General features: G+C 45.9%; 1 protein-coding gene across 1 annotated transcript in view; it reads right to left on the bottom strand.

Annotated features, from left to right (window-relative positions):
* Window positions 1-1,780: 1,780 nt before the first annotated feature.
* LOC148521434 (zinc finger protein 474-like) overlaps window positions 1,781-23,928 on the bottom strand; it is a 34,012-nt gene continuing 11,864 nt past the window's right edge. Inside the window, exons 3-4 of the mRNA XM_088475157.1 lie at window positions 5,523-5,703; window positions 1,781-2,072 (exon numbers count right to left, since the gene is read on the bottom strand). Of these exons, the coding sequence (XP_088331283.1) occupies window positions 1,921-2,072; window positions 5,523-5,703 (333 nt within the window). The 3' untranslated portion in view covers window positions 1,781-1,920. The remainder of the gene's footprint in view (window positions 2,073-5,522; window positions 5,704-23,928) is intronic.

The raw sequence follows: 23,928 nt of genomic DNA, 5'->3' as shown, positions 1-23,928 counted from the left end.
GCAATCTCCCCAAAGATTACAATGAGAAGATGGAACCACGATGATGAGTGATGCGCTTGCTGGCACAAGGTAAGTATACTTTGCACCCTTTATAAATAATGTACGCCTATGAATGGGGCATGATGAGGACTCATAATTCAGACCCTAACCCTGAAAAATAGTTCAGGTTTTGACAGAGAGGTGTTACGAGTGGCATGTTGGAGCACTGTGGTATTCTTAATGGAGCATTCCCGCACCCTGACATGTAGTTATGCCCCCCTATAGCTGGGGCCTGGCAGATCCCAAAGCAGCCCTGGTTCATCGCAGTATCGTGTCCACTGACAGGTCATGCTGTATTGGCAATCGGAGTCACAACCTCCCAAACATTCCACTAATCCTTTAGTGGCTGAATTCAGTTCTATTTTCTAACAGCCTGTAATAGTTGATTGTAAGAAGCACAGTGTAAGTATGGCAGCTTCTGTGGCTTGTTTTGAGCAAACTTATCCCTATCAGGTTTATATATTTTGTTACACTGGATTGTTATATATCTTTCCCATATAATCATTATGCAGCACTGTGTGGTCATTATTTTAAGGGGTATATTTATCAATCTTTTCACATCAGCTTAGTTTCAAATGCCCTAAAATTTGCAATCAGCTCCAATACCTCTGATGCGGAATGCTGTAAGTCCAGATTTAACAGTCTGATAGGACACAGGCTGCAATCAAAAATAAAATAAATGCTTATAATAATAAATTAATAAAATAAAACTTACCTGCTGCACCCTTATAGAGATCTCCACAAAAAGTTTTCTTCTATATGAAGCCAATTGCAAAAACTTCTCATGGCACGTACACAAGAACCTGAGATGCTTGTTGTTCGGTGCTCACCCTGCACGCATTACAGATACAACCCTGCTTGGACATGCTCCTCCTAGTCAGGGCCCGGATGATTATTGTGTCTCTGCACATTTGGTTCTGGTGCAGAGCTAGTTTTATTTTGCATTTCATTTAAGCAAGTTTTTTTTAAAAAAACATGTGTGCATCCAACTTAGGGAGGTATCCAATTAACCCCGATATTTTTTCGGGAGCACAAAAACGGGAATTTTTTGTCCATAATCTCGACAATTTTTTTTCACCCTATACTATTTGTTTTGGACGCACAAATAGGATAATTAGCCCGAAAACACATAGGATCTGTGATATCTTCACGGATCTATGTGTGTTCGCGATTGCACTGGCGAAAAAAAACGTTACTTATTTGGGATAATTTTTCAGGACACATCAGGTCCCGGACTTTGGAGCTAATTGCATAGCCCCGGGGGATCCATTAGCGCCCGGACAATGTAGTATCAGCCCTGAAGAGTGCAAGTGATCATAGGGTTCTTGTACTAGTTGGGGGAGGGAGGTCAATAGATAACAACATTGCTTACTTGGAATCCTCCTTTAAAGCTTGTGGTTGGTCATTTCTGTTGTTATTACTATGAATTTATAAACCTTACTTTTTTTTCTATTACCAATAAACTGGAGTAATGTTATTATTTGTTATTTACTCTCATAGAAAATCTTTGTCAGAAAGTATAAAATTGATAAGACACCTGTTACCTGTTAGCGGCTCAATATCTTCACAAGTCTAATTCCAGTCCAGAACTCCCTGTTGTGCCGCAGTTTTAAATACCATAGTTGCTCATGCAAGTGCTCTACACACATGAAAATTAATATCTTTATTAAATAAAAATATAATGATTTTAACACACTCAAACATATGCAGCCTGTACACAGTATCAGAATTTTCTCAGCATTTAATATGGTAACCAATGGTAATCACGTCATTGTCAATATAATAATGTAATGTATTATCCTGAAGGCACACTTACTGTGCAGAGACTTAACAGTTCCCTCATGTCCTGTATTGCATTATTAGACAGGTCTGTGACTCGCACTACTTTGTTTTCTTCACTTTACAGGACCGTTGGTGGATAAGAAGTCTGTCTGGCAGAAAGGTACGTCCGCAAATATCACAGGCAACCAATTGGCTCTGGGCACTCTGCCAGGCAGCCTCATTTAGAGCAACAAGATCGTAGGAGCCTTTTGCTGGAAAAGAAAAGACAGAATATCAGCTTTCATTTTGGTTAACTAAGTAGGAAAACATTTTCAGGAAATACCTGTAGACTTAGCATGAGCTAAATTTACCATGTCATTGTGCTTGTACAAGATGTTCTGGTTATTGTCTCAAGAGTGGAATTAAAATGCATTATGCCTTATCCTGACGGAACATAACATCACAATTAGCTACGCATTGTTTATCTGATCATATGAATATTTTCCACTCATTTTCATTATGGATTATACTAGTACTCTGATTAAGTACTGCACAGACACAAGTTGAAAAGTATAAAGTAAAAATAGATTGAAAAGTATAAATTACAAATATAGTTATCACATGAACATAATACCGGTAAATATTTTGTTAATGTTCCATAATTCTTGCATTTGCTCATGTCTAGCAGAGTATGGTGCAATTCTTGGGTCTGAGAGCCTGTCCTTAAGAAAAATGATAGAGACTTAGGGGCTGATTCAGTGTTGCATGCAAGACCCATTGAGTGGGTATGGTAGGATAGGTCGACAGGTATAATGTCGACATGCATCCGGTTGACATGAAAATGCTTAGCATGTAGACAGTGGGTCTGATTCAGAGCCGGACGCTATTAGCGGACGCTCGTTCATAAAAAGAGGCTGGCTATTTAAATTGAGCGCTCGCACTTTGCGGTCTGTTGACACCTCTATGTCTGAACGAGCGAATGAAACGTGCTCGCTATTTTGAAAAAAACGCCCCCTGGCCACTCGCATCATACGTCATCTCCGCTATTTATTAGATTAATCGAGTACATCGAACGGCGTATGAACTGCTCGCAGTGCTTGTGGTAGCATTTTCCTAGCGCAATCATGCGAGCAGTTCAGACTAAAAGACAACCAAGTGACGTGGTCAATGACGCTGCTTTCTTAATTATGCACACCCTTAAAACGCCCGTTTTGACCGTTTGGCACGCCTGCGTTCCGATCTCCACTCCCCGTTTTCAAGCACCTTCCCCTGTTACCACTCACAAACGCCTCATCCTGTCACTCATATTAGCAGGCATTCGCTATTTTGCGAGCCCACGATTTTCGACCACACTGACTGGTTCGTGCATGCGTACTACAACCCATACGCATGCGCAGATGTGCGAACATCGCTCGGAGTGAACGAGCGGCCCTTACGAGCGGCTCTGAATCAGGCCCAGTGACCATGTTGACATTCATCAAGTCTACACGGATAATATAGCAACATGACAGAATGTCGACCTAATGTCCCTGGTTGCCCAACAGTCACTTATCTGGTCCTGACGACTGCTGCAGCTACAGCACAGCTTCCGGGTACCAGTGGTCTTGTGACCATCACTTGTGGCGCAGAACTCTGATGGAATAATGTTTTAGGAGAGTATTTTAACCCTATCCCTAAAAATAAACTCTACACATAAACCTAACCCTCCCCCTAGTGCCTAATCCTGACCTCCCCATGCAGCCTAACTCTAACCCACCAGAGGGCACCAAACCCTAACCGTCGGCATCCTGAGAATGTCAACATTTCACATGGCGACAATTCAGATGTTGATATTGAGAAAATGTTGACATTCTGAGGATATTGACATGGTGTCTGTTGACATGTTGACCCATGATGACATTCCAATGTCAACATTGTGGTGTCAACATTATGAATGTTGACATGGTAAAACTATGGGCAATTCAGAGTTGTGCACATCTCCCCTTGCGGGTGAGTTTGTGTAACTGGGCATTCACACGCAGGAAGAGTGTTTCATTGGCGTATTGTGCAGGCTTAGTGTACTACACACACTTGCCAAACAGACTGCAGGGGAAGATGGAGTAAGCATGGAGGTGGAATGTAAGGAGGTGCAGCTCGTACACTGCAGACCCACTCTCTGACACTGACTAAGGCTGAGCTGCCATTGTGAGGTAAGGAGGATGATGGAGGGGAGAATGTGGTTGGGGTGTGAGGGAAGGAGGATGATGGAGGGGAGGATGTGGCCGATGTCTGAGGGAAGGAGGAGGATGATGGTGGAGAGGATGGGGCTGGAGTATGAGGGAAGGAGGTGGATGATGGTGGAGAGGATGGGGATTGAGTATGAGGGAAGGGGCTGGAGTATGAGGGAAGGAGGAGGATGATGGTGGAGAGGATGGGGCTGGAGTATGAGGGAAGGAGGTGGATGATGGTGGAGAGGATGGGGCTGGAGTGTGAAGGAAGGAGGAGGATGATGGTGGAGAGGATGTGGCTGGAGTGTGCAGGAAGGAGGAGAATGATGGTGGAGAGGATGGGGCTGGAGTTTGAAGGAAGGAGGAGGATGATGGTGGAGAGGATGGGGTTGGAGTGTGAGGGAAGGAGGAGGATGGGGAAGAGGATCTTGACAGGATGTGCAGGGGCAAATTTATTATCCCCCTAACATTTCATTTTTGCCCCAGTATATTGAATCACCACTCTTTGTCAGACCAATCCAGATGCCTTTTATATGCCATAAGACCCTTTTATATGACCTTATATGCAATCACACTCTTCCATATGCCCTTTATATACCATCAGATAACCTAGATGCCCCATATATGCCATCAGACTCCATCCTTCCACAGACTCCATAGCAATGCACATTGGTAATGAAGACAACTACTTTTACAGGCAAATGGATGGGGACAGTGGCCCCATGAATGTGGGCAACTCATAATACAGGTGGAGAACTGTATTTATTATTAAGCACTCAATGTGACTACATCTGCTGAAGACTTGTGTGCGACTCTGAATCAACCCCTTAACATCGTCCTAAATAATCTCCATTTACTGTGCCAGACTCTTGTATATGTTCTATATTACATGAATGAGGATAATATCTGTATATAAAATATTTGTGTAAACAGTGAATCCTAGGGGCATATTCAGTTTGCCACATTAACCCGTATTCAGACTGGGTAACGCAGCTAAATAGAACTTAACGTGGCTGGCCATGAGTTTTTGAATATCCAATTAGCCGCAAAAATTTAGCCGTGGTAACTTGCAGGGTTTTACACGGGACCAACCCGTGAAACCCTGTAGTGTAAACGGGAACCCTGGGTCATTCAACCCGGGTCCTGTTTATAGCATGGGGACTTCCAGGTTTCTCGGCGCTTGGAGATGATGTCATCTCCAAGCAGCGGGAGCAGTGTTCCACTGCACCCGTGTGCAGTGTAAACGGCGCCGATCCGGGTATAATCCGGATCAGCGCCGCAGTAGGAAGGTCTGACCCATTTTGTAATTGTGTTCCAGACCCAGGTTTAGGTGTAAAAGCAGTATTATAGTGGCTCCAGTCTACTTGACATAAAATGATCAGATGTGCATAAATTGTACTGGTTGTTACTAAATTAAAAATTCAGTACATTGGCTGAGAATATTTAAAGTTACATCGTACATTAAAAACTTATCTTGCTTAGAGCAACCACTTCTGGGTTTGTTTATTGTCTTACCCCCAATCGCTCTGACCTCTGGCTTCTTTGGTTCAGGTCTTTGCAAATTCTTAGGTAATTTGTCATTTTCCAGATGCCACTTCTTCAAGCACTGGGGTTCATGGATGTTGATGGATTTTGTGCCAAACTCACGGCCACAAATGTAGCAAACAACTGTAGGTGGTGGCTTTATCACTGTTGCCTGTAAATAGAAATATTTTAAAAAATAATAGTGAAGCATGCACATTTGTTATAGTATGTTAAATAAGATTCCATAAGGGCTCATGCTGAGTTGAGCATATCTCTGATTGTTTAGCATAAATTATGCAAATTTGTGCTATATTAGGTGTCTTACCATATATCGATGATGGTATAGAGTACTTGTAGTTATGTTTGGGTGCTGAAATGGTTGTGGCTGTGGTGAGGGTCTCAGGGGTCTATTCATCACTACATAATTATCACTAGTGATATTTAAGGTGACAATCATTTTGAAGGCTAAACCAGGCTAAAGTAACGATTATTTTGAAGCCTTTAAAATGATTGTCACTGGGAGACTCGCATGAATCCCAGCAGCGCCGGAAGTTTGCAAGCTATAGGTTGAGTCTCCCATAAGCAAATATTCCGAAATACGGAATATTCCGAAATACGGAATTATTTTGGCATGACTCAGATAATGAAACATTTGATTTTTGATGGTTCAATGTACACAAACTTTTTTTAAGGCACAAATTATTAAAAATATAGTATAAAATTACCTTCAGGCTGTGTGTATAAGGTGTATATGAAATATAAATGAATTTCATGTATGTACACAAACTTTGTTTGAGCCACAAAATTATTGAAAAATTTGTATAAAATGACCTGCAGGCTGTGTGTATAAGGTGTATATAACACATAAATGCATTCTGTGTGTATATTTGTGTCCTATTCCCAAGACATTTCATTATGGTATGCAATTTTTCCAAAATACGGAATATTCCGTTATCCAAAATGCTTCTGGTCCCAAGCAATTTGGATATGGGAGACTCAACCTGTATTACACATTTAGCATCCTGTCTGTACTTAAATTCTCCATTACATCCTAACTTCATCATAACTTCTAGGGCTCTATTTATTAACATTATTTTGACTAAAATAAAGTGAAAAAGGGTGTTTTCACACCATTTTCACATTATTTTAGTATCACCTATAGTTATTACAGGGCAATTGGAGTAGAATTCGTAAAATTCTACTCCAACCCCTAAGTATCATTTATTTTTAGTAAAGCAGATCGCAGTTCCCATAACTGTAATGGGAAATGTGATCTGACCAAAGTTCTTAAAAATAAATTGTAAAAAAATATCGGGGAAAGCCCTGTGATAATATCGCCACCTGGAGGTGGCGTTATCCAGGGTCTCCCCCGGTTACAAGACTCCTGCTCTGCTCTAACGGACAGAGCAGAGCCCGGAGCCGGCCCCAGTGATAAGCTATGTGGTCTAAACAGACCACACGCTGATACAGTAAAAAAATAATAATAAAAAAAAAACTTACCAGAGAACAGGGACTGGTGATCGGGGCTCCCGTGATGTCCTCCCTCCCAGTGCAGGATGGGATGTCAGCTGACCGGAGCCACGGAGCACATCACCGGAGCACCGATCACTGCAGGTAAGTGTAATTAAGGGAGAGGGGGTCGCGATCGTGGGTGGTGCGGTCTGTGATTGTGGGGGGCGGGTCTTACCGGTGGGGGCGGGGCTTAGTGACGCCTGGAGGTGGTGTTATCAAGGGTCTCCCCCGGTTACCGGACTCCTGCTCCGCAGAGCCGGGAGTCGGTCCCAGTAGTCAGCTGTGTGGTCTAAACAGACCGCAAGCTGATTACTGTAAAAAAAAAGAAAAAAAATAGTAAAAAAAAAAATTTACTTACCTGACTCCAGAGACCGGTGATCGGGTCTCCGGTGATTACTCCCCTCTGGTCAGCTTGTCTCCCATAGTGCACCTGACCGGAGGCATGGAGAACATCACCGGAGGTCCGGATCATGCAGGTAAGTGTAATTAAGGGAGAGGGGGGGGAGGGGGGGTCAGTGGGGGGTCCGTGGTTGCGGGGGGTGGGGCTTAGTGCTCGGGGGGTGGGGCTTAGCACCGGGGTTGGGGTTGCAGCGGCGACCGGGCGGCACATGCACGGGCGCTTAGTCATGGTATTTTTTCGAAAATACCGTGATAAGGCTCCGAAGGGGATTCGCAGGGACAGAGCTTTATCGCAAGCTCTGTCCCTGCAAGGGATTTGTAGTAAATCCCTGTGATATTGCCTGAATTCGCAATGCGAATTCAGCCCTTAATATCACACTACAATCTGCATTGAATATGCGATTGTAGTAAATAGAGCCCGTAGAGAGATAAACAGGGAACCTCTACTTCAGACCCCTGCAGCATAGTAACTTTGTCTCTTACTATTCTAAATTCTATCATTTGTGGCATTTTTATAATGACATAATTATTACTAGTGAGGTTTGACAGGCAGACGAATGGGATGCGGCTTTGAATGCAGGCTGGAGCAACAGGTCTGTATACAGAGATGCGGGCTATGCCGCCGACTGTGGAACAACAGAATAAGGCACTATAATGTGGTTGAGCCACTGGCTGATACTGCAGAAACAAAGGCTTAGGAGCGGTAAGGCTGTGGGCTGACGGGAAGGTCGTAGCTACAGGTGGAATCACAGAAGATGACCCCAGGATGACCTCAGGCTAGGCAGCTGGATCAGGAAACAGGTAAAAATGAGTAGATCGCGGGAACTGCAGAACAAGGTAAGGATCTGCTAAAACACAGGTTTCTGAGCACTAGATACATATGTGCTCCGGAGGTCAGGCAATATGACCGTCAGGAAGTGTAGGGCTGGCTGTAACGTGACAGAAGCAGGGACAGTTTTTCTGGGACTGTCCTGCTGTCCCACCCGCGGGCTGCATTGTCTCGCAGTGGGGGGTAAGTTGGGGGAGCACACACCTGTAAAGAGAGAATAGAGAGAATACCTGGGTAGAGAGAGAATAGAGAGAATAGATGCCGTGCGCATCTATTCACAGTGCGGGGGGGAAGCCCGGGGGGCAGACCAGCATCTCGGAGAGTGCTGGGCACGCCCCCAAGTGATGCAAACAGGGGTGTGCCGCCAGGCCACGCCCCTTTGGGACATGCTCGCAAGTCCAAAAAATGAATAGACAAATGTTGGGAGCAGGGTTGGTGCTTCCACTAGGCAAGCTTAGGCAGCTTCCTAGGGCGCTTCTCAGTCTGCACTAACTACGGAGGGTGCAGGGGGTGCGATTGCTATGGCGCGATCGCACCCCCTGCACCCTCCATTTGCCGGGCACCTGCTGAGATTGTGTTACCGGCTCCTCTCTCCAAAACACATTAGTGATCACTTTACATCTAACAAATTGTAGGGAAGGGCTCCTATCCTTGCATATGTTTTATTAATAAATGTCAGCAATCCTTAATTTCCTATTAATTATAATTATTAGGGACGTGCGCCGGACTATTTTTCATGGATTTGGATTTGCCAAACCTGCCTTGACTGGTTTTGGATTTGGATTTGGATTTTTTACAAAAATTGCCAAAAACAGCTAAATTCACATAATTTGGGCTTTTTTTTTTGTTCCTAGAGTATTATTAACCTCAATAACATTCATTTCCAGTAATTTACAGTCAATTTAGACCACCTCACAGCTCACAAAATTGTTTTCACCATTATTGGCCAAAGGTTGCAATGAGCTGGCTGGTTACTAAGCGACGGACACCGCAGTTTAAAGCACATCTATGAAACATTACCACACAGCAGTGGCAGAAATTAAAGGTAGAGCAAGATGGAATTGTCTTTGGGACCTCCCACCCACCCAGTGGGGTACGGCCAGCAGAGACACAGTACTTGTTTACACAGTGGGCTACGGCCCAAGGAGTCACAGTACTTGTATACACAAAGGGCTACTTATTAACTTTTAATATTTTTTTTTCCTTTTTTTATACTTTTTTTTTACACTGGAGTATTTAATCAGTAGCAGAGTAGTGCAGAATACATTCAGCGTGCAGTGTGACCCCCACACAGTCACTTAACAGTTAACACAGCACAGTCACTGGAGTCAGAACACTTTAGCAGAGCAGAGGAGCAGAGTAGCGCAGCGTACATCAGCATGTAGTGTGCCCCCACAGTCACTTATTATTACAGCATAGCCTCTAGTCACTCGTCTGGATACAGCCACTTCTAAGTTCTAACGCAGAGTAGTGCACAGCATGCGGTTAACAGTGAAATGGCGCCTTATGAGGAAGAGCTGGCACAGCGCCTTATATGGAGAGCGAACATCATCCAAGTCTTGCGAGAATTCGACGTTCGGACTCGTAGTGGGATCCGAGTCAGGAGGGAACACCCGAGCTGCGGCTCGGGTGGACTCGAATCCCCTATGTTCGGAGCGGTTCAGATTCCACAGAATCTGAACCACTCATCCCTACCCCTTATACATGTTACACTACAGTAGAGCCACTTATACACATTAGAAGAGCCCTTTATACACGCTACTCCACACAGTATTACCCATTATACATATTACACTACTGTAGGGTCGCTTATACACATTACGCCACAGAAGAGCCGCTTATACATGTTACAATTAGGGGTGAGCGGTTTCGGATTTCTGAAATCCGAACCCCCTCGAGCCCCCCTGATCCAAGGGCGATCCGAGTCAGGCTCGACTTTTCCCGCCTGACTCGGATCTGAAATCGAGGCAAAACGTCATCATCCCGCCTTCCGGGTCTCACGGGTTTTGGATCCTATATAAGGTACCCGCCTCGGCGCCATTTTCTCACTCGGTTGTGGACAGTGAAGAGGGAGGGTGGGAGTTAGGGCTGGCTGGGCGGTGTAGTGTAGTGTAGTGTTGTAGTGCAGTGTAGTGTTGTGCTGTGCTGTGCTGCGCTGTGCTGCTGTTGTCCATAGGGGCTGTGTCCACTACTTCAAAGTCCATAGGGACTGGCTGGACTGTGTTGTGCAGTCAGATGTCCATAGGGGCTGTGTCCACTCCAAAGTCCTGTGCAGGGTCCCAGTCCTAAAGGGGTGCTGTAGTGTTGTCCAGGGGGTGCTCTGTCCATCAGGGGTGCTCCCCCCAAGTGCTAAAAAAAAAAATATTTTTTCTGTGTTTGTGAATTGTGTGCACTGTGGCTGCACGTGCATCAACAAAGGAGCAGCGCCAAGCGTGCGCCTGTGTCCCATAAGTAAAAGGCCAGCTGGCTTGTCCGTTAAAGGGTGCTGTAACCCCCAAAGGGCACTCCAAACAAAATTAAAAAATATATTTTTTTGTATTTGTGAATTGTGTGCGCAGTAGCCGCACGTGCATCAAAAAAGTAGTGCCAAGCGTGCACCTGTGTCCCATAAATAAAGGGCTGCCTGGATTAACTGCTAAAGGGTGCTGTAACCCCCAAAGGGCACTCCAAACAAAATAAAAAAATATATTTTTTTGTGTTTGTGAATTGTGTGCGCAGTAGCCGCACGTGCATCAACAAAGTAGTGCCAACCGTGCGCCTGTGTCCCATAAGTAAAAGGCCAGTTGGCTTGTCCGTTAAAGGGTGCTGTAACCCCCAAAGGGCACTCCAAACAAAAAAAATATATATTTTTTTTGTTTGTGAATTGTGTGCGCAGTAGCCGCATGTGCATCAACAAAGTAGTGCCAAGCGTGCGCCTGTGTCATAAGTAAAGGGCTGGCTGGCTTGTCCGTTAATGGGTGCTGTAACCCCCAAAGTACACTCCAAACAAAATAAAGAAATATTTTCTGTGTTTGTGAATTGTGTGCGCAGTAGCCGCACGTGCATCAACAAAGTAGTGCCAAGCGTGCGCCTGTGTCCCATAAATAAAGGGCCGGCTGGATTGACCGCTAAAGGGTGCTGTAACCCCCAAAGGGCACTCCAAACAAAATAAAAATATATATTTTTCTGTGTTTGTGAATTGTGTGCACTGTGGCTGCACGTGCATCAACGAAGGAGCAGCGCCAAGCGTGCGCCTGTGTCCCATAAGTAAAAGGCCGGCTAGCTTGTCCGTTAAAGGGTGCTGTAACCCCCAAAGGGCACTCCAAACAAAATAAAAATATATATTTTTCTGTGTTTGTGAATTGTGTGCACTCTGGCTGCACGTGCATCAACGAAGGAGCAGCGCCGAGCGTGCGCCTGTGTCCCATAAGTAAAAGGCCGGCTGGCTTGTCCGTTAAAAGGGTGCTGTAACCCGTAAAACGGGCACTCCAAACAAAATAAAAAAATATATTTTTCTGTGTTTGTGAATTGTGTGCACTGTGGCTGCACGTGCATCAACGAAGGAGCAGCGCCAAGCGTGTGCCTGTGTCCCATAAGTAAAAGGCCGGCTAGCTTGTCCATTAAAGGGTGCTCTAACCCCCAAAGGGCACTCCAAACAAAATAAAAAATATATTTTTCTGTGTTTGTAAATTGTGTGCACTGTGGCTGCACATGCATCAACGAAGGAGCAGCGCCAAGCGTGCGCCTGTGTCCCATAAGTAAAAGGCCGGCTGGCTTGTCCATTAAAGGGTGCTGTAACCCCTAAACGGCACTCCAAACAAAATAAAAAAATATATTTTCCTGTGTTTGTGAATTGTGTGCACTGTGGCTGCACGTGCATCAACGAAGGAGCAGCGCCGAGCGTGCGCCTGTGTCCCATAAGTAAAAGGCCGGCTGGCTTGTCTGTTAAAGGGTGCTGTAACCCCCAAAGGGCATTCCAAACAAAATAAAAAAATATATTGTTCTGTGTTTGTGAATTGTGTGCACTGTGGCTGCACGTGCATCAACGAAGGAGCAGCGCCAAGCGTGCGCCTGTGTCCCATAAGTAAAAGGCCGGCTGGCTTGTCCATTAAAGGGTGCTGTAACCCCCAAAGGGCACTCCAAACAAATAAAAAAAATATATTTTTCTGTGTTTGTGAATTGTGTGCACTGTGGCTGCACGTGCATCAACGAAGGAGCAGCGCCAAGTGTACGTCTGTGTCCCATAAGTAAAAGGCCAGCTGGCTTGTCCATTAAAGGGTGCTGTAACCCCCAAAGGGCACTCCAAACAAAATAAAAATATATATTTTTCTGTGTTTGTGAATTGTGTGCACTGTGGCTGCACGTGCATCAACGAAGGAGCAGCGCCAAGCGTGCGCCTGTGTCCCATAAGTAAAAGGCCGGCTGGCTTGTCCGTTAAAGGGTGCTGTAACCCCCAAAGGGCACTCCAAACAAAATACAAAAATATATTTTTCTGTGTTTGTTAATTGTGTGCACTGTGGCTGCACGTGCATCAACGAAGGAGCAGCGCCGAGCGTGCGCCTGTGTCCCATAAGTAAAAAGGCAAGCTGGCTTGTCCGTTTAAAGGGTGCTGTAAACCCCAAAGGGCACTCCAAACAAAATAAATAAACATTTTTTTTTTGTTTGTGAATTGTGTGCGCAGTAGCCGCACGTGCATCAACAAAGTAGTGCCAAGCGTGCGCCTGTGTCCCATAAGTAAAAGGCTGGTTGGCTTGTCCGTTAATGGGTGCTGTAACCCAAAGGGCAGTCCAAACAAAATAAAAATTTTTTTTCTGTGTTTGTGAATTGTGTGCGCAGTAGCCGCACGTGCATCAACAAAGTAGTGCCAAGCGTGCGCCTGTGTCCCATAAGTAAAAGGCCGGTTGGCTTGTCCGTTAAAGGGTGCTGTAACCCCCAAAGGGCAGTCCAAACAAAATAAAAAAAATTTTCTGTGTTTGTGAATTGTGTGCACTGTGGCCGCACGTGCATCAACAAAGGAGCAGCGCCAAGCGTACGCCTGTGTCCCATATGTAAAGGGCTCATTTCTTAAAGGGTGGTGTAACCCACAAAGTGCACTAGTCTCCAAAAAAAATAAAAAATTATTTTCTGTGTTTGTGTGCGCCTTAGCCGCACGTGTATATCAATATAACATAAATGGAGGACCAAACTTTCTCCGATAAAAATAAAATAGGGAAAGATCAAGAACCACTTCCTCCTAGTGCTGAAGCTGCTAACACTAGTCATGACATAGACAATAACATGCCATCAACATCGTCTGCCAAGGCCGATGCCCAATGTCATAGTAGAGGGCACATACAATCCCAAATGACAAAGTTCAGGAAAATGACCTTGAAAAAACATTTAAATCATCTGAAGAGAAACGTAAACTTGCCAATATGCCATTTACGACACGGAGTGGCAAGGAATGGCTAAGGTCTTTCCCTATGTTCATGACTAGTGGTTCAGCTTCACATGACGATGGAATCCCTCCTCCCACTAAAAAAATCAAACGAGTTAAGCTGGCAAAAGCACAGCGAAGAACTGTGCATTCTAAGAAGATATCACAAATCCCCAAGGAGAGTCCAAGTGTGGTGGTGGTTGCGATGCCTGACCTTCCCAGCACTGGACGGGAAGAGGTGGCTCTTTCCACCATTTGCACGCCCCCTGCAAGTGCTGAAAGGAGCACCCACAGTCCACTTGCTGATATGCAAATTGAAGATGTCACTGTTGAAGTACAACTGGATGAGGATACTGGTGTAGCTGGCGCTGAGGAGGAAGTTGGCGAGGAGGATTCTGATGGTGATGTGGTTTGTTTAAATCAGGCTCCGGGGGAGACAGTTGTTGTCCGTGGGATGAGAAAGCCCATCACGGTCATGCCTGGGCAGAAGACCAAACATTCCACCTCTATGGTCTGGCAATATTTCTATCCAAATCCGGACAAAACTGTCTTGCCATATGTACCATATGTAAAGGTGGAATAAGTAGGGGTAGGGACGTTAACCACCTAGGAACATCCTCCCTTATACGGCACCTGCAGCGCGTTCATAAAAAGTTACTGTCAAGTTCAGAAACTTTGGCTAAGACCGTAAGCAGTCCAGGGACACCTAAATCCCGTTGTCTTGTTGTATCCAAGCACCTGCAAACCACACCGTCAACTCCCTCCTCGTCAATTTCCTCCTTAGTCAGGATCGGAAGTAGTCCTGCAGGCCATGTCACTGGCATGACTGACTCTCCTATCCGGGATTCCTCTGGAGGATCCTGCATTGCTACGCCTACTGCTGCCGCTGCTGCTGTTGCTGCTGCTGGGAGTCGTTCATCATCCCAGAGAGGAAGTAGGAACACCACTACTTTTACTAAACAATTGACCCTCCAACAGTCCTTAGCGAGGAGGATGAAGTACGACAGCAGTCATCCTGAAGCAAAACGTATACCTGAGGCCTTGACTGCTATGTTGGTGTTAGACGTGCGTCCGGTATCCGCCATTAGTGCAGTGGGATTTAGACAATTGATGGAGGTAGTGTGTCCCCGGTTCCAAATCCCGTCTAGATTCCACTTCACTAGGCAGGCGATACCGAGACTGTACAGAAACGTCAGAAAAGTGTCCTCAGTGTCCTGTAAAATGCGGTTGTACCCAATGTCCACTTAACCACGGACATGTGGACAAGTGGAACAGGGCAGACTAAGGACTATATGACTGTGACAGCCCACTGGGTAGATGTATCACCTTATGCAGCAACAGCAGCAGCGTCACCAGTAGCAGCATCTCAGAAACGCCAGCTCGTTCCAAGGCAGGCTACGCTGTGTATCACCGGTTTCAGTAAGAGGCACACCGCTGACAACCTCTTAGAGAAACTGAGGGAAATCATCGCCCAGTGGCTTACCCCACTTAGACTCTCCTGGGGATTTGTGATATCTGACAACACCACCAATATTGTGCGGGCATTACATCTGGGCAAATTCCAGCACGTCCCATGTTTTGCTCACACAATAAAGTTGGTGGTGCAGAATTTTCTGAAAAGCGACAGGGGCGTGCAGGAGACGCTTTTGGTGGCCCGAAAAATTTCTGGCCACTTTCGCCATTCAGCGACTGCGTGCTGAAGACCGGAGCACCAGCAAACACTCTTGAACCTGCCCCGCCATCACCTGAAGCAAGAGGTTGTGACGCGGTGGAACTCAACCCTCTATATGCTTCAGAGGATGGAGGAGCAGCAAAAGGCCATTCAAGCCTATACATCTACCTATGACATAGGCAAAGGAGGGGGTATGCACCTGACTCAAGTGCAGTGGAGAATGATTTCCGTGTTGTGCAAGGTTCTCCAGCCCTTCGAACTTGCCACACGTGAAGTCAGTTCAGACACTGCCAGCTTGAGTCAGGTCATTCCCCTCATCAGGCTTTTGCAGAAGCAGCTGGAGAAAGTGAAGGAGGAGCTAAGACGGAGCGATTTCGCTCGGCATGTGGGACTTGTGGATGAAGCCCTTCATTCGCTTTGCCAGGATTCCAGGGTGGTTAATCTGTTGAAATCAGACCACTACATTTTGGCCACCGTGCTCGATCCTAGGTTTAAAGCCTATGTGGTGTCTCTCTTTCCGGCCGACACAACCCTGCAGAGGTGCAAAGACCTGCTGGTGAAAACACTGTCAGCTGAAGCAGAACGTGACACGTCAACAGCTCCTTCTTCATTTTCTCCCGCAACTGGGGCTGCCAGGAAAAAATTAAGGTATCCTAAGCAACCCGCTTGCAGTGATGCAGGGCAGGCAGGACCAAGTTTGGACATCTGGTCCGGACTGAAGGACCTGGCAACAATTTCTGACATGTCTACTGTCACTACATATGATACTGTCACCATTGACAGACTGGTGGAGGATTACATCGGTGACAGCATCCAAGTAGGCATGTCAGACAGTCCATACCTGTACTGGCAGGAAAAAGAGGCAATTTGGAGGCCCGTGTACAAACTGGCTCTATTTTACCTGAGTTGCCCCCCTCCAGTGTGTACTCCGAAAGAGTGTTTAGTGCAGCCGGGAACCTTGTCAGCGAAAGGCGTAGGAGGTTGCTTCCACAAAATGTGGAGAAGATGATGTTCATAAAAATGAATTATCAACTCTTCCAGGGAGACTAGCCTCCAGAACGTACAGAGGGACCTGTGGTGGTGGATTCCAGTGGGGACGAGTTAATACTCTGTGATGATGAGGATGTACACAACACTGAAGAGGGTGAGGAATCGGTGGATGAGGAGGGTGAGGACGACATCTTGCCTCCATAGAGCCAGTTTGTGCAGGGACAGATTAATTGCCAGCTTGTTTTGTGGGGGCCCAAATGAACCAATAATTTCAGCCACAGTTGTGTGGCAGACCCTGGCGCTGAAATGATTGGTTTGTTAAAGTGTGCATGTCCTGTTTATACAACATAAGGGTGGGTGGGAGGGCCCAAGGACAATTCCATCTTGCACATCTTTTTTTTCTTTGCATTATGTACAGTTTGGGGCCTAGTTTTTCAAACTGCCATCCTGTCTGCCACTGCAGTATCACTCCTAGATGGGTCACGTGTTTGTGCTGCCCACTCGTGTCGCTTAGCATAGTCATCCAGCTACCTCGGTGCAACCTTTTGGACATAAAAACACTATTGTGAGGTGTGAGGTGTTCAGAATAGACTGGAAATTAGTGGAAATTAAGGTTATTGAGGTTAATAATAGCATAGGAGCAGAAAAACCAACACATTCTGTGATTTTAGCTGTTTTTATGCTTTTTTTAAAAAAAATACAGATCCAAAACACAAAACCCAGAACCCAAAACACGGAAGGGTGGTTTTGGCAAAACCAATCCAGATTCAAAACACGAAGAAAGATCCAGATCCAAAACCAAAACACAAAACACGAAAAGTGGCCGGTGCACACCCCTAGTTACAATACAGTAGAACCACTTATACACATTACACCACAGAAGAGCCCCTTATACATATTATACCATTGTAAATCTCATCCTCCTCCTCATTCCTTAGTCCCTTCCATGCACTGCGCCAGCACACACACACAGGGGTCTATTTACTAAGCATTGTTTGGCTGGCACCTTATCACTTTCTTATCACTTTTCACTCTGTCTCCTAACACTGCTTAGTAAATAGACCCCACAGGGTTATATAGTAGTCATCACAGCACATAGCAATCAGTTGGGCACAGCAGGGGATCTCTGACATCAGGGGCTCTATAGGGGGAAGGGGGAGCTCAAGGGGGTACAAGTTTGGGGGGGTGGGGCTGGGAGCTCAGGGTGGAGGAGGAAAGTCAGGGGGCACAGGATTGGGGGGACATTTAAAGGGGCACAGGGTTGGGGGGATGCTCAAGGGGGCACAGGGTTGGGACGGATGCTCAAGAAGGCTTGGAGTAAGGGGGGGACACTCAGGGGAGCACACGTTATGGGAGGACACTGAAAGGATGGGGGATGGGAGCTTAGGGTGACACAGGGTAAGGAAGGGGCGTTCAGGGGGCACAGGATGGGGGAGGGGAGCTCAGGGTAGGGGAGAAAGAACCGCCCTAATGACAGGATCCTGGGCATCTCCTGTCAGCCCGCCCCTTGCTTTCTCACCTTAGGCACTGGCAGGCTCTCCTCGGGCAGACGCACATCCTGAATGGCGCTCGCTCTCTTCTCCCCTCGGGTGCAGCCTGGCATGGATGTCGGGGCCAGAGGGTGGGTGGCAGTGACAGCACTCAGCTTCTGTCTGCAAGATCCAATCAGCAGCTGCCACCATGCTAACAGGCCGCTGGTTGGCTGAGAAACAGCCATTCTCAGCCTACCAGCGGCCTGTTACCATGGTAGCGACTGCTGATTTATCCGACAGAGGAAGCTTTACGAACCAAAACACAGAGATATGACGCCGGGATCTCTGTGTTTTGGCTTGTTTTCGGATCCGAGCCCAGCAGGAGGATCCGAGCCGGTACTCGGATCAGCTCGGATCCCCTAAATTCGACAGGGTTTGGATTTCCTTAAATCTGGACCGCTCATCTCTAATAATTATTGGATCAAAAACTCAATAAGTAATATATAAGCCACTAATACCGGTATTCAATATGGAGCGAAAACTCCATTTCTGCGATGTTTTCGCTCAGATGACGTAATTTTCGCCGTTTTTACTTTTACACCGTATTCAATTTGAAAAAACTGGTGCGAAAAGTATATTGCATTCAACCCTGCGAAAAAGTATCACCAAGGAATGGGTGGCGAAAAAAAGTGCAGATTTGGGGTTGTGGGATGCAACATTTCAGAAAACTACATGCAACCTTCAGACAGTCCCCCAAAGGTAAACTGTGTAAAAAAATTTTTTAAAAAGTACCTCAGAAGACCCCAAAATAAGCACTTTCATTTTGGGGGCGAAAAAAAAATTGGAGGGTACAAAGTTCAAAACTAGCGAACTACAATCTAGGGGGGTCCCCAAGTATGCCCCAGGTTTTTTTTTTCATTGCAGGTGTTTGCGGCAGGTGGATTTTTCACGTTTTTTAAAACTTCACTTTAGCAGCTTTTAAATATGCTCACCCCCATTTTCAAGTACCCAAAATTTGCTGGGACTACTTATTTACTGCAAAAAAACCTTCTAAATACTATTCTTCACCACCTTCCCAAATCCCCAAAATAGCAGCTATTGAGCCTGTTTAAAGACCCCAAAAACCTTCAGCAGGGCTAATCAGGGGTATCCAGAGTGATCCCCCATGTCAGAGCATCTTTTTGGGAGTGTTAGGGTGATTTCCTCAAAAATCAGCAAAGTTTTCGCTGATTTCACTTTCGCCTGGTTCCGTTTTCAGCGATTTCATATTGAATACAGGTATAAACGGGGGCGCGCGCGATACTTTTTTACCGGCAAAAGCTCCGATGTGCGGCAAAAACTTCGACACACATAGACGGCGAAGTTAACGTTTCATATACCCCTCTAAATGTCACTGAAAACTGATGCTGGAATTTGCAGAGATCATACATTGAACAGATATCAGTAGTAATGTCCACAGAGTACAGTAAAATCACAGGCTGGAGGAATAGTCTTTAGTACTCTGAGTAGTTGTGAACAAAGGCACAAGGTAAATCATTAGTAGAGAGAGATTGCAGGATAATAGTCTCTGGATTTGCAGTATTGGCACAAGTAGCAGAATTAATGTTTGCAGTCCTGAGGTATGTAGGAGGAATGTAGTTACCATCCTGGCAGCCTGGATGCTGGCGCAAAATACCGGTGCCAGAACCCCAACATCAGTTGGTATCCCTGCACCAGAATCCCATCTGCTGACATCCTGACAGAAAATATTAGAGTTCGGGGGAGGCATATGGGGGGAGAGTTAGGGTTAGGCTGCGGGGGGGAGAAGGTTAGACCGCGGGGTGGAGGGTTAGGGTTAGGCTGCAGGGGGTTAGGGGTTAGGACACTTACCTAACTGGGTCAGGAATCTGTATGTCGGGATGCCGCTGACAGTATGCTGACCACCGACATCCCGACCGCCAAGATCCCAAACCCAACCCATGCGTGAGACCTGAGTCAATGTTGTAATAATAGATTTGCACACAGATTATCTGGTAGTTGTACCCTCTGTACAACTACCAGATAAGACTGGTAGTTGTACAGGGGGTACTGGAGCTGCAGATTGCACACTTACAATGGTAAACAGAAGCTGGGAATAGTTCTACCAATTCCAAGATGAACCAAGTCTTTAATGCAGAGAACAGAACTGTAAATTACACACAGGATTCAAATAGGAAGGAACTGCAGATCATATGCTGCTGGTAATAATAAAAGAAGCTGTAGATATATTTATCGATATGTACCAAGTGTTGAGGCAAAAACCATATCTGGACACTAGCACAACTGGCTGATACCAAGGATAGACTTGATGATCTAGTAAAGACTGTGGGGGTAATTCAGCATCGGACGGAATTGCAAAGTGTATGCAGGCAACTTTGCAATTCCATCCTTGCTAATATGCAAATGCAGCAGGAGGTGTAGGACACCCTCTGCTGCATTTGCGATCCCAGCACTGCGACCAAGGTCACAAGCTGGGATCACCATTGCGACCATCGTTGGTTGATGGTCGCAATTGTGGATGGCACTGGGTCACCGACCAGTTGAGTAAGCCTCAGCTTACTCATGCTGGCAGGCTTGCAAGGCCAGGAAACTGGCCTTGTCACTCCTGGAAAACAGGGCGGACATGCCCCCGTTTGCGGGAGCGCCCACCAGCCTCGCGCCGCCCCTTAAATGCTTCTGCCTGTTAATCAAGCAGAGGCATCGAAGGGGACCCATTCTGCAGACTCACAGAATGGGTCCTGCGCACATGCAGATTCCCAATAATCAGGAATTTGTGTTCAGCATTGCACTTGCGTGCAATGCTGAATCAGCTCCTGTGTTTGATATAGTAAGCACCAGTAGCAGCTCATTAGTTGTTGGGAAACAACAAGTCGGTTGTCTAGCTAGGGATGGCCATCCCTACGCCTAGCTAAGCAATATGAGTACTAGAGCAGTAGATAGAGCAGTACCCCTGGAAGAAGGCAGTACTGCAGCTAAGGCTATAAATAATAAATATGGGCTCTGTGAGCCAGTCCTGGTTTTAAAAATAGTTGAAAAAATGGCGTGGGTTTCCCCCTATTTTTAAAACCAGCTTCGGACTCAAACCTAGCCTTAGCATTAACACCCTAAGCTAGTCTGCCCAAGCTGGGGATCTCAGAGGAGATGGGGACCTCCCTAATAAAGAGCTCCCTCCTCTCTGAGCACCTCAGCCTGAAACCTGGGGCTCTTCCCTGCCGGTGGGTGCAGGGGTAATATTGTGAATAAAAGATGGTTACTATTGTTTTTTACAGTGGGACTACAGGTGCCAGGGTGTCTGCCTTTTGGCACTTGTGGAACTACAAGTGCCAGCAGGAAGCCGGTACCCGTACCACCACTGTAAAAAAAATAAAAAAAAAACACAGTGCTCACACACCGCAGAAAGTACAGTTTTATTACATATAAAACACACTCACACATACTTACCTTCTGCCAGGTAATCGGTCCACCTCTCCAGTAGAATTCCCACGCTTTTCCTAAAAAAAACAAAATCCAATACTCACCTACCTCCTTGCATAGCTCGGTCCACTTGTCCAGTAGACTCCCCAGGACTTGGCAAAATAAAAAAACCATTTGCGCGGACCCCTCAGACATGTAGCGATATATGTGTTAACACATATATCTCTACCCCGGTAAATGATGGAGACCAAGTGGTTTCCATAATTTGCCGGGCCGCCAATCAATCAATTGGCTGAGAACCGCATGGCTGTCAATCAACAGCCACGAGGGTCAATCAGCGGCCGCAAAGTGTATTTGCAAAGTGTGAGTGTAGCAAATAGGCCCAGAAACAATCACCAGAAATTACATTTCCCAAACTTTGTATGCTGCAGAGGGACTGATGGGTAAACTGAGTTTTATGACTTCTGAGTTCTTTGAAGCCAACCAGGCCAGGAAAATAAGGTTAGATAAATATCTATGTTCATTCCGAAGATCTGAGCATGTTTATAACTGTGTCTTATCTCCTATGCAGACAGCTGTATGGGACACTTTGAGCAGCTTAGTAACATGTGAAAAAACTGTCCTGTGTCATTTTAACAGAATAATGTGTGAGTCACAGAATTTATTAACAGTTGGTGCAGGGAGATTTAACCAGAAATGTGGGGGCTAGGAGGGCCCCTGTGCAACATAAGACTGCAACTCGCTCTATCCAACTTCTTCATTCATTGGAGAGCAGATGAAGTGCTGTGAATGTGCCAGAGATTTCTTATGTGTGAAACACCCCATCCAACAGCAGTACTAAGAACTTTGGCCCTCATTCAGAGCCGTACGCTCTGAGCAGAGCGCACGCTCTGAATGAGGGCCGCCCTCCATAATTCTGGAGCGTCCTCCTGGACGCTCGTATAGCTGTGGGTCACCACCCACAGCCTATACGAGCGTGCAGTTTGATGGCCGCGATGGTCTTGACCATCGCGACCATCGAAACTGCGAGCCGGAGCCTGCGGTTGAGGTTTTCAAACGCAAGGCCCGGAGTGATTTTGGCTCTATCAGAGCCAAAATCACTCCCACTGACATCACTAGTGATGTCAGTGGGCCGGCTTCTGACGGTAGGCGTTCCCTTGGGAACGCCCCCGTCAGGGAGGCACGCCCCCGGCACGCCCACCAAAGGGGGCGTGCTGTCAATCAACATCGACAGAACGCCCCCCTTTGATCAGACACAACGAGCGAAGGACTTTCCTTCGCTCGTCGCATCTGGCGCATGCGCACGACGGAGCTCCCTCCGTCGTGCGCATGCTCAGTGCAGACCATCGACCCACTTGCGAGCGGACAGCCGCTTGCGAGTGGGTCTGAATCAGGGCCTTTGTTGTAAGTTGTCTTAAAACTCTGTATTATTTGTTTTTAGTTTAGAAATGATTTGCATATATAATCTGTGTGTCATGTTTATTAATATTTTTTGCAACTAAACCTTGAAAATATTTTTTGGATTAAACACATTTAATCTAGCATATTCTCCATTATTCTTATTGAAGTTGCGAGTCTGTGAGGCCCATGCTACAGTACATACCTGTGTGTAACTGAAGGTGAATTATTTATCATTTGTTTGGGAAACGCAAAGGGCCCATTAACCCTTTCGTGGTGGCAATAAAATTGTGTATTTTGGTAAGTACCGGCGTCACCGCCTGGTACTTACCAAAGAGTCAGCCTGGGATTGTGATAGTAGTGACAGCCCAAGATCATGAGTAATTTATTTATTTATTAACAGTTTCTTATATAGTGCAGCAAATTCCGTTGCGCTTTACAATTTGAATCAACATTCACATTATACTGGGTTGTAAAAGACATAAATACATAAAAGACATACATAAGGGTAAGAGGGCCCTGCTTGCAAGCTTACAATCTATAGAGTAATAATCCTAGGTGAATATTTTCAACACTATATTGCCATATGTTCTGTAATTTCCAGCATTTCACGTTGCCCCAATAATTTTGCTAACTAGGGGCCTGATTCATTACAAATCGCTATTACGCACGCAGTTCTGCTGCGAAAACATGGTAATGTTAGAACTGCTCAGCCAGCATAAAGACGCCCATTAGCGATTTCTCACATCCGTAAAACCTTGCAGTCCTGCGTATACATCTGTAACATCGAGTAACATCGGACCCTCATGCAGAATTACAGCAAGTCTGACCTGTCTCAGAAATTACAACTCTCGTCACACGCAGTAAGTAGTCAAGATGCGTATGTCATTGCAGTGGCTAATTTATGCACGTCCAAGAAATGGCGTTCAAACGGACAGACACGCCTGCATTTCTCCAACCACTCCCCATCACCACCCCCAAACACTGACGTTCCTTCACTCACTCTGTGATGGCTTTGTATCTATTTACATGATTGCAGTGTGATTGCAATGCTGACCTGCGCATGCACACTGCGGTGCATACACCATCGGCCGATCTGCGTACGCTGTTGCAATTGCTACCCGTGATGAATCAGGACCTAGAACCGCAATTCTTCTTCAGTTCAAATTGAATGTCATGGAGAGCTGGTCTTTAGTACAAGTAAAAGATCAACATTTTTAGGGTTTTGCTTACTTCATCTAAAGCAGCAGTCAGCCTGAGAGCCTGATACATTTCAGAATTTATGAAGTGTTAATAGC

This window comes from Taudactylus pleione, unplaced genomic scaffold (genome assembly GCF_031769625.1).
Source record: "Taudactylus pleione unplaced genomic scaffold, aTauple2 ptg000162l, whole genome shotgun sequence".
Lineage (NCBI taxonomy): Eukaryota > Metazoa > Chordata > Amphibia > Anura > Myobatrachidae > Taudactylus > Taudactylus pleione.
This window is presented reverse-complemented; position numbering and strand designations above follow the sequence as displayed.